Genomic DNA, 11,916 nt, shown 5'->3' with positions numbered 1-11,916 from the left:
TGTAATTTTTAAGCTTCACTTTCTAGAATACAGCTCAAGCCAGGGGTGAACAAGCTGTGTCCAAATTGTGTTTTAGGCAACATCCATCATGCTTTACCACAGTGACAGCTGAGGCCCTCATTGCTGACCCCTCATCTTAGACTATGGGCATCTTAACAGTCAGTTATTTGGTAAAAAGACCCAATTCGCTCAGTCAGCTTCTCTCTGCTGTGCAGTAAACCATGTTGGTAGTTTCTAACAGGATGGCACGAGGCATCTGATAAAGGGGAATACTGCCTGCATATCGTTAAATGTTAAAGTAATATAGCAGGTAATCTGACATGCACTAGACAATACCTAACCATAGGCATATGAATAGGTAAAAAGCAGGAATGTTTTTTTTTTTCTATTTCGTTAGGGTATTTTTCTTTTTACAGACAAAAGCACCAACACAACACTATAGGTTACTACACTTGTTTACAATCTCGAGGTCAGATCTTTCAAATAAATATATTGAACATTTACAGCAGAATTCCTTATGAGTGGAAGCAATTTATTATTATTTATCATCATTGTCAATATTATTATTATTATAATGGTCATCATTACCGAGATCAGTTTGGGTAGACCTAAAGTGACAGAATTCTAGAGTAACTAATCTAAAAGTTCTTACTCTTATTCTAAGAGGCTCAAGCATCCTGTTGCTTCAGGAGGGCATTTTGGCAGATTTTTCATCAGTCTTTTAGCAACAGATCAATTGTTTGGTGGGCCCATACCAGGCCACTGTACAAAACATTACATAGCATGCAAGTCATCTACTTCATGAACAGTCCAGTCGCAAATAGTATTGTGCTTGGAGATCCTGGGCATTCTCAACAACATTAGCGAAGGCCTGACTAAAGCAAATATAAACTAAAAAAAAAAAAAAAAAATGCAAAATGAAAGTAAATAAGTAGGAGTGTAAAAGTGTGGGCCTGCAAATTGGATTCCTAATACATTTAGTTTGGCATAGACCAGGTGCCTTTTTTCCACCGGAGAGGCATGGCACTGCCTATAAAATATCCAGATCGTCAACACAGGTCATCATCTTGTTCCATCACATGGAAGGACAATGCATCATCTTGCACACAATGGAGAAAACAGAAAGAAGTCACCAATGCAAAATGAGGGTGGTGAAGACAAGAGGGAAGGAGTAGCTATAGACCATCCAGGAGATTCTAAAAAGACAGAAGATAAATTACCATTTATAACATTGACATGCAAAATGCTAATGAAGTTAAAATAGGCATATACTCAAAAGCTATTCGAAGTCAGTACAGCTATCCCCCCCTGTTGAGCTGTTGGGTTCTGACAAGGGGGCGGCCCTCCTACCAGAACACTCCAGTCAGCGCTCTCAGCCAATGGTGGATGACTGGGAGCCAGTTGGCTGCTAGTTTTCTAGCATACTCATACTGTCCGACTGGCTGGCATACACACGAGCCGAATGATGGGCTTTTTTTTTTTTTAACCAGCATGTCGTCCGGCATTCGGCCCATGTGTATGGGGCCTAACCGATGGTCCAAAATACTTAAGACAATAGCATTTGGCAGTGGGAATATTGGTAGCTCTTGCTGCAAGACTTTTTAGTTTAAAAGCAAGCGTGAAACAGAGTATCAATGGCCTCCCTACTACTTGTTTCCCCAAGCTCAAAATCTTAACCCAACCATGAAAGGTAACAGTTGCCAAGAAAGCTTGACCCTAACGCTTAGGAGTCCATTTATACAAAATTTGCATAGCCATTTGTTCAGAAAATCAGCATAGACATACGTTCTGTGTGAATTGGACAAAAGCAAAACGTTTTTCAGGCAATTTTATCTTCTGAACAAATGTTCTTCTATTGTGGGCAGTAGTAAAATACTGCTTTATGGCCACCACATGGAGCTGAGAAACATAGGAAATAGATGTATTTGTAAAAAGGGATACAATGTAACAATTCTAGTGAATGTTGGAGACAAATTGTAAATTTATTAATTTAACAATTCCCCCTAGCATTGTCTAGAATGGTTACGTTATGTCTTTTGTTACAAACACTTATACTGTATATTTCCTATGCTCCTCAGCTCCCATCTATTGGTCATTGTTCAGTATTTTACTACTGCCCATAAGAAAAAAACATTTGTTCACAAAAAATAGCTTCGATTCCATTTTAACCAATTTTAATGACGAGCACAAGTACACACACAGGCACAATGCAATTATAAAGATTTAGCTTGGAAGAAATACATGATATTCAGGTACAGGCCAAAAGATTCAAACTCAATATTAGTCTCTTTTACATATGGTTCCTAATCTCAATCTACCATGAATAACAATGTATCACAATAATTCCTCAGCGTTTTCATATGGTTTTATTACTTTACCCAGCTACTAGGGGCATAACGTGAAACTGCTGCACTGAAATTTGTTTCCATGCTGTCGTATAAGCAATTAAAATGAGCGAATACAAGTTGACTTTTTTTTAATGATTTTAGGTCTAAAATGAACCTGTCATGTCTAGCCTTTGCAAGAATATGAACATTTTGTGTTATATCATTATAATTTTGTGGGCTTCCATATAAACGAGCCTTACAGGTACACTTAGCTTTACTTATGGCACTTTTCCACTGCAAGTACCGGCTCGGCTCTACTCGGCCGGGTTTGCTTTTCCACTGCTGGTACCGCATGGTACGCTGTTGGAACGGTTCGGTACGGTATGGTTTGCTTTTCCACTAAAGTAGTACTAAAGTTAAGTGGGTGGGATAACAATGGGGTGGGTGGGATTCTCTGACCAATCAGTGGCTAGTAGTGACTGCATGCAAAGGATTGTGGGATATGGTACCGGGTATGGTACCTCTTGGAACCACAATCGAGGTGGTACTGTTTTTGAGAGCCGTACCGTTCGGTTCCATGCAGTGGAAAAGCGCCGCCGTACCGAACTGTTCCTACACCATACCATGCGGTACCAGCAGTGGAAAAGCACGAAAGCGAGCCGAACTGTTCGGTTCCATGCAGTGGAAAAGCGCCACCGTACCAAACCGTTCCTACACCGTACCATGCGGTACCAGCAGTGGAAAAGCACAAAAACGAGCCGAACCGGAACTACAGTCTCGCTTTCAAAAAATGCAAGCAGGCAGGCTCTGTATTGCAGCGTCTCTTCTGCAATAAAATAAACCTACTCGTCTGCTTGGGAATGAACACAAAGCTGCACAAGCACAGCTTTGTTTACATGCTGGCACAGCACCTGTGTGCCAGGATTACTGCACCCCTGTGTATGCGTGAGAGTGAAGTTATCCTGTGCCGCCCAATGAAGATGGCTGCAGCCATTCACAAAGAAAAGTCTGGGCAAAAGATGCTGAAGGGATGTCGGACTGGTAAAGGAAATGTAAGTAAGCTCAGATTCTTTCTTATGCCCAGGTAGGACTGTCTCTCTTTCAGATGATACAATATACTCTCATAACAACAGGTCTCTGGCTAAGCCTCCCTAAAAAAATTCTTGTTCCTTCTTCAGCTGCAAGAACAATTAAAACAGAGATTTGTAATATACTAACCAGAAAATGCTAAGGTTATCCAGCCTTTGTATCCACCAGCTGCATCTGGACATTCGCTGACATGTTGCCACTATAACCACCCTTCGACTGCATTTGGTTTTGGATGGAACTCACCTACAACATACCAGAGAGAAAAGTTAGTGTCCTTACAATTACAACCAACAGGTAGAACGTGAGCTCCACATATAGAATTACATGATGATAAAGATCATGTTAGAGCAAGGATGATATATAGCAGGGGGTCTCCAAACTCTCTGAACAGGGGGCCAGTTTACGGTCCATCAGACTTAAGGGGGGCCAGACCGTGGTCATTATAAGTAGAAAAGGTCCCAAATTAAAAAAAAAAAAAAAGCCCCATCTTTGGTGTCAGTGGAAGGAATTATGCCCCATTATTGGTGTCTGTGGGAGGAATTGTGCCCGCTCCATTGTTGGGGTCTGTGGGAGGAATTGTGCCCGCCCCATTGTTGGGTGTCAGTTGGAGGAATCTGCCTCATCTTTGGTGTCAACGGAAGGAATTATGCCCCATTGTTGGTGTCTGTGGGAGGAATTGTGCCCGCTCCATTGTTGGTGTCTGTGGGAGGAATTGTGCCCGCTCCATTGTTGGTGTCTGTGGGAGGAATCAGCCTCATCTTTGGTGTCAGTGGAAGGAATTATGCCCCATTGTTGGTGTGTCTGGGAGGAATTGTGCCCACCCCATTGTTGGTGTCTGTGGGAGGAATTGTGCCCGCTCCATTGTTGGTGTCAGTGGGAAGAATCTGCCCCATCTTTGGTGCTATTGTGAGGAACTGTGCCTCTTCACTGGTCTCATTGGGGGGGGGGGGCGAGGTGCATTGTAGCCCATTGTTGGCATTAGTGGATAAAATAGTGCCTCAAGGGCTGGATAAAAGCAAGCAAAAACCCTGCATCTGGCCCCTGGGCCGCAGTTTGGAGACCACTGATATAAAGGATTTAATTATAGATATAGATACTGGGTTTAGTAACACTTTAAACTGAGAGCAATTGTTTTCCATTTTATTCCATTTTGGTTATAGTAAGAGAGGGCTAGAAACCCCTGACTTTTTTGTCCATCTGATTCCCATGTGGAGATTTCCCTCCACTTCCTGATTAATAGCCACAACAGGAAGTGAGTGAAATCCCTGGTAGTCACCAGGGTCAAAAGAACTGGAATCCTCATTGGAAAACTTCCCCTCTAATTCAGTTCTGGTGACCAAAGTTTAGGATTTTCTTCCACTTTAGTGATAACAGTCACTTGGACAAATAGAAAGGGTGACTCTCCCAAAGAGGCACACAGACAGCAATAAAACCTGACAAGTGTTCTAACAGATTATGACTCCATTCTTTAAAAAGTAAATTATTAAAACTATTATATTTTAAGCACATTTCCTAGGAAGTGAAATTGAACACCCAGATGTTAGTTGAACAGGTGGAAAGTGAATATCAGTTATCTTGAGACCAATGATACCTGTTACAGCACACACACTCACCGGCCACTTTATTAGATACACCTGTTCAATTGCTTGGTAACACAAATTGCGAATGCGCCCATCACATGGTAACAACTCAATTCATTTAGGCATCTAGATGTGGTAAAGACGATTTGCTGAAGTTCAAACTGAGCATCCAAAAAGGGAAGAAAGGGGACTTAGGTGACTTTTAATAATGGCATGGTTGTTGGTGCCAGACGGACTGGTCTGAGTATTTGAAAAACTGCTGATCTACTGGGATTTTTACGCACAGCCATCTCTAGGGTTTACAGAGAATGGTCCAAAAAAGAAAATATCCAGTGAGTGGCAGTTGTGTAGACAAACATGCCTTGTTGATGTCAGAGGTCAGAAGAGAATGGGCAGACTGGTTCGAGATGATAGAAAGGCAAAACTCACTCAAAATAACCACTCGTTACCACCATGGTATGCAGAATAGAATTTCTGAATGCACCACACATCAAACCTTGAAGCAGTCAGCTAAGAACAGGAAACTGAGACTACAATTCGCACAGGCTCACCAAAATTGGACATTAGAAGATTGGAAAAACAATGCCTGGTCTGACGAGTCTCGATTTCAGCTGTGACATTCAGGTTGTAGGGTCAGCATTTAGAGTAAACCTGAAAGCTTGGATCCATCCTGCCTTTTATCAACGGTTCAGGCTGGTGGGGGTATTATGGTGTGGGGGATATTTTCTTGGCACACTTTGGGCTCCTTAGTGCCAATTGAGCATCATTTAAACCCCACAGCCTACCTGAGTATTGTTACTGACCATGTCCATCCCTTTATGACTACAGTGTATTCATCTTCTGATGGCTCCTTCCAGCAGGATAATGCCCCATGTCACAAAGCTCAAATCATCTCACTACTGGTTTCTTGAACATGACAATGAGGTCACTGTACTCCAATGGCCTCCACAGTCACCAGATCTCAATCCAATAGAGAACCTTTGGGATGTGGAGGAATGGGGGATTCGCATCATGGATGTACAGCTGACAAATCTGCAGCAACTGCGTGATGCTATCCTGTCACTATGGACCAAAATCTCTGAGGAATGTTTCTAACACCTTGTTGGATCTATGCCACAAAGAATTAAGGCAGGCAGTTATGAAGCAAAAGGGGGTCCAACCCGGTACTAACAAGGTGTACCTAATAAAGTGGCCTGTGAGTGTGTATATATCCCTGGTGACCCAGTGGCTCTTTAATCATGGTAAAAACAGTGCATACATTTCAACCACCTACCTACAATATTTACTTGTTTGATTAGCGCTACTTTGGATTTCCAAGATAATAGCGAGGGATGTTGTAGTCTCTGCATAAGGCCCCTTTCACACTTGTCCACAATTTTGACTGAACTTGAAGCAATGCCTATGTCTCTGGACCTCAAAACGCATCAAAGTTGGACAAAAGTAGTGCAGGAACTACTTTGAAGCCGTTCCAACTTGAAGTCGCACAGATATGAACAGTACTCTTTGGAAATCATGGAGTGCGACTTGTCATGCGACTTTGCAGTCCCAAATCGCAGGACAAGTCGCACAAGTGTGAAAGGGCCCTTATACATCACTGTAGCAGGTATGTGCATCTCACTTTTGTTTAAACCATACATGATAGTTGAGCATTTTGTACTAGTACTGGTTTACACAACAGAGCACTCTCTTTGTCACAGCACATGTCCCTTTAACAGTAGTTACTAAATATATCCTGAATGGCTCACCACAGCATCCCCTCACCTCAGGAGATAAGCTCTATCTTGCCTTTGAGGACAGAAGAGATTAACAAGCAGGCCTACATGATTGCACAACTCCTGTGTAACTGCAAGATTACCATTAAGATGCGTACAATTTTTACAACACCAAAATTACTCTTCGCTAATGGAATGCGACTTAATTAAGTCATTATCTAGTTTTCGATGTAGCATCAGAGCTAGAGAAATTGGAATTTTTGCAGACTATTACTAAACAACATCCTTCAGGTGGCAGTCTAAACTAGGTTTAAAAAAAAAAAAGGTAGGCCTTGCACAAACCATGTAGACGTGTTTACACAAGAATGAATTGGAGTCATTCAGGTACTCAGACGTCATTAGTTTGTCTTGATAAAGATCAGCACAAGGAAACCAATGTTAATTGCAATAAAAATTCTATCTTCTAAAAAAAAAAAAAAAAAAAGCATTCATCACAAGTCATCATACATGACCAGTGTACAGCCTAAAGCAGTATTACCCCTTAATGATCAGGCCATTTTTTGCAATACGGCACTGCGTTACTTTAACTGACAATTGAGCAGTTGTGCGACGCTGTACCCAAATTAATGTCCTTTTTCCCCCCCACAAATAAAGCTTTCTTTTGGTGGTATTTGATCACCTCTGTGGTTTTTATTTTTTACGTTATAAACAAAAAAAAAAAACAAAAAAAACGACAATTTAGAAAAAATAAATAAAATGATATATAAAAATTCCATAAAAAAATAAATAAAAACTTCATTAAAAAGTTGCATCAGTGCCGGGTCACACGAATGCGCAGCGTGATCCCGCATCGCAAACGCACATCTGGCAGTTCACACTGCCATATGCGATACGCAGGGGGTGTCAATTAAATGTTAACGACACCCCCAGTTTGATCGCATATCACAGTGCGATCTGACAGTTCGCACAGGATCGGATCGCACAAGTGCTAACCACTGTGCGATCCGATCCTGATGCGGCTGGAAAAAAGGGTCATGTGCGTGTTTTGTGCGGATACAGTGCGAATTCAGCCATACAAATTGTATGGCTGAATTTGCATCCGCACAGGAGATCGCATGTAATGAAGGAGCAGTGCGCTCCGAATTACATGTGATCGACGCACTCGCTATAGTGTGAACCGGCCCTAAATTGTAGGTGCTATAACATTTGTGCAAACCAATCAGAAAGTAAAAAAAAAAAAAAAAAAAGAATAATATATTTATATATATATATATTTTTTTTACTTTCTGCTATAAAACAAAGCCAATAAAAAACATTTAAAAATCAAATCTGTTCATAAATTCAGGCCAATATGTATTCTTCTATGTAATTATGGTAAACAAAATTTCAATAAGCGTGTATTGATTGGTTTGCACAAATGTTACAGCACCTACAAACGATGCAACTTTTTTATGGAGTTTTTATTTTATTTTTACTAGTAATGGGGGCGATCAGCGATTTTTAGCGGCACTGCGCGATTGTGGCGGACAAATAGGACATCTGACACTTTTTGGGGACCAGTGACATTATTACAGTGATCGGTGCTAAAAATGCAGTCATTGCACTAATGACACTGTCAGGGAAGGGGTTAACATCAGGGGTGATCGAACAGTTCAGTGTGTCCCTAGGGGGTGCTTACTAACTGTGGGGCCCCCACCCTGGGTAACACTGACTAGGGGAAGACAGAGATCCTGGTCCCTGCTTAGCAGGAACACAAGATCTCAATCTTGATCACCAGATCACCATTCTGCCTCTCCCTGGGATGTTCGCAGGTGGCCGGCGGACATCAGGCAAAGATGAAAGTGCCCGAAACCCACTGGAGGGGTGACAACACAGTGCTGGAGGGCTTGTTTGACAGGCAAGTCTGTCATAAAGTGCTAATATAGGGTGAATACTAGCACATTGTGGCATAAATCTCCTGGGGGCCCATAAAAAGAAAGAAAAAGTGCATTCTCTACCACTTTAAGATGCTCCTTAAGGAAGCTCTAAAAGCAGGTTCTTTCTTTTTTTTTTTTTTTACCTCAATACATTCTCTGCAATAAGGTAAAAAACCTTGTGAGTGCAGACCCCCCATACTTACCTGAGCCCAATCTAGATCCAGCCATTGGCTCCCACTGCTGCCAATTGCAGACAGTGAGCAGGGGGCGGGGCTGAGACATGCTGTGTAGGTCTATAGACACACAAAGCTGGCTTGGTAGAGAGCCCACAAGAGTCCTCCTATAGCAAGCAGCTTGCTATGGGGGGCAAGGGCAGGAGCACCGGTATGGGATCCAAGTAAGGGAGAATCAGAGCTGCTTTGTGCATATCCCATTGCACAGAGCAGGTAAGTATAGAAGTTGTGTGCTTTAAAAAATTACAATCACTATCTAAATAAATCGTAACAATGTGTTGAGTCCAATCAGTTACTTTGTCGAGCTGGAACTTTACTGTAGGCAGAAATCAATTGCAAATGACAATAACGAATATCATTCATTTATATAACCATGGGAGGCCACCAGGCTTACAGAAGTAAATGCCTAATTGTATTACTTACTGAATTCATTCCACTAAATACATCTCCAGATCCTACATGTGCAGTATGAACAAAGTTTGTTGGTTCTCCAATCATAGTTCTGTCAATCCGCCGCCGCCTTTTCTGGAAGCAAAGAAAGAAAAGCATATATAAATAAAAGAATGCACATTTCAATTGAGTACCCCAAATGTGGAGAATGTACTTCTACACGGTGCTTTAACCACATAAACACAAAATATTAGTGGTTATGGCTTTTTAACTTAAAGACCTTCTGACCACATTTAAGGGTACGACTATATGTAAAGATGAACTATAGGGAAGGAGGGTTGTAAGCCCTGTCAGATTATATTTTTTGCCATCTGCGTCCTATTGGGGAGATTTCCCTTCACTTCACTTCCTGTACCATAGCCAAACAGGAAATGAGAGGAAATCCTAAAGGGAAATTCTTGGAGCCTACAGGTCACCAGAACTAGCGTCCCCATTGGAAGATTTCCTCTCTATTACTTTTCAAGGGACAACTCAAAATTTGGGATTTTCTTTTACTTTCACTTTAAATGAGAATAGTAAACAGGACAAAGAGAGAGGGTGAATATCCCTAACAGGGACACAGACAGCAATAAAAGTCATTTCAATCCTTCTCCCTTCTTTCAAAACTTAAAGAAAAAGGTTTTGCCCTTAAGGCATTATCACAAAGATTCGCCAGTAAAAACGCCTATGCCTTAATGGAGCATTTTTACTGTGCTTTTGCAGTGTTAGCGGGGGGGCGTCTTTGATGCAGTTCCCATTCATTTCAATGGAAAGGAGCATTTTGGTGGCTTTCACTTTCTTTTTTTTTTAAATTCCCCAAACATACTCCAAAAATGCTTTTTTACAACGCAATGGAAGCGCTCCGCCCCAGTGTGAACACATTCATAGGTTTTGAAGGAAAGCATTTTTTGCTTTTTTAATGCAAAAGTGCTTGAAAAACTCCTCAGTGTGAAAGCAGCATTAGTTATACTTTCGGCTACTTTCACAAGGGTTCGCATCAAAACGGACTGTAAAACGCCTATGCATTGATGAAAGGTTTTTCTGGTGTATTTTTTAAAGGACATTTGACTCAAACTGCACCAAAAACACTTAATGTGTGCCTTTGAGGCGCTTTTGAGGCGGTTTCCATTCATTTTGGTGCATTTTTTGCTCCAAAGACGCTGCAAGCAGGATTTTTTTTTCACTGCAATAGAAGCGCACCACCCCAACGTGAAAACAGTCATTGGGAAGCATTTTTCTTGAGCTTTTCAGGTGCTTTTCTTTAACGCAAAAGCGCTTGAAAAACTCCTCAGTGTGACAGGGCTCTAAAGATTTAACAGGACACATGGTCAGTCTGCAACCCTCCACCCTCAAACCATCCAGGGGTTCTTACGCACGATGGCTTCTGTCATTTTTTGAATTTGGTGTGTCTGTGTGTGGCTCTGGAATCTGAATTAAACATCTGCCACCATGGCAGAGGGCCTTGTAGTCCTCAATGGAAGACAAGTGCAGTGAAGTCACCACAGTTGTAGCCCATTGACCATTCCTCCAGGCCCATAAATGAAGGCAGTTGTAAACCGCTGGTTGCTTTATTTTTTTTATTTGGACTTGCAAGGTAAAGGCAGAATGTGAAACTTACCTGAAAAGGAAGCAGAGTCCATCTTCTCCTGGTCTTCCTTCCGGGTCCGCGGACCCAGACTGTTACAGGCTGGAGTCACGATAACATCACTCCCGCGCACACGTGGGGGAGCTGTCATTTATGGCACAGGTAACTGAAGGAACGGCACGGGCGCGTGCGCCGATGACACCTTTAGCTGCATGTAATGTAAATATCTCCTAAACGTTACACGTTTAGAAGATATTTACAGTACCTATAGGTGAGCCTTATTATAGGATTATCTATAGGTACAAGTATAGCTTGAAGGGCCATACCTTGGTACAGAGCTGCGGCTGGAGGAATAGTCTGCAGGAGACAAGAGCATTGAACCCATGATCCACAGATTGCAATGTTTTGCAGGCTCCAAAGCAAAACATTGCTTTTAGGGGCATTGATTTATTTTTTTTGCAAAATGTGGACTATGCCTTTAATGTGTGCGTTTGTTCATTGTAAGTTTTCCCCTGAGCCTGCAATTCCACTTTAAACTAAGCTGACATTAATTTCAACTGTTCGAAGAGGAGTAATGAAAACAATAAGGAAATAATGGCATGCAATGTTTCTTCCCTGACAGAGTAACGCATAGCATTTGTGTATGAAGAATAAATAAACATATGTAAATAAAGTGAATATTTGAAACCCGGTACGACTAGACCCACCAGGCACAAAGCCAACCATACCAACACGCTTAGGTCATAGCGTATAATTAAACAAACACGTCATACTACTATCCAACATTGTACTAAATTCATTTATATCCTGTTGTGTTACTCAGATACCTAACAATGGCATATCAGTCATTAAATATACAAGATATGGATCAGAATACCTTGACAACGAAAGAAAATGATAGCGCAGGTTTTAGCAGCCTGAAGAAATAAACTAGAATGGATTTCTTGTTGTGTCTGTTTTTATTGGGATTCACAACTGATATTAGGTTATTATTACTGTACACTACACTAAAAGCTTTAAAATAAAATCAGTGTATTTTTTGTCA

At 41.4% G+C, this 11,916-nt stretch overlaps 1 protein-coding gene across 1 annotated transcript in view; it reads right to left on the bottom strand.

Moving 5' to 3' along the window:
- Positions 1–401: 401 nt before the first annotated feature.
- CDC42SE2 (CDC42 small effector 2) overlaps positions 402–11,916 on the bottom strand; it is a 187,935-nt gene continuing 176,420 nt past the window's right edge. Inside the window, exons 4-6 of the mRNA XM_082259375.1 lie at positions 9,281–9,382; positions 3,546–3,659; positions 402–1,196 (exon numbers count right to left, since the gene is read on the bottom strand). Coding sequence (XP_082115501.1) covers positions 3,561–3,659; positions 9,281–9,382 — 201 coding nt within the window. The 3' untranslated portion in view covers positions 402–1,196; positions 3,546–3,560. The remainder of the gene's footprint in view (positions 1,197–3,545; positions 3,660–9,280; positions 9,383–11,916) is intronic.

Source organism: Pelophylax lessonae (assembly GCF_965119305.1).
Source record: "Pelophylax lessonae genome assembly, chromosome: 1".
In the NCBI taxonomy this organism is placed as follows: domain Eukaryota; kingdom Metazoa; phylum Chordata; class Amphibia; order Anura; family Ranidae; genus Pelophylax; species Pelophylax lessonae.
Note: the sequence above shows the minus strand (reverse complement) of the source record. Positions and strands in the feature narration are given on the sequence as shown.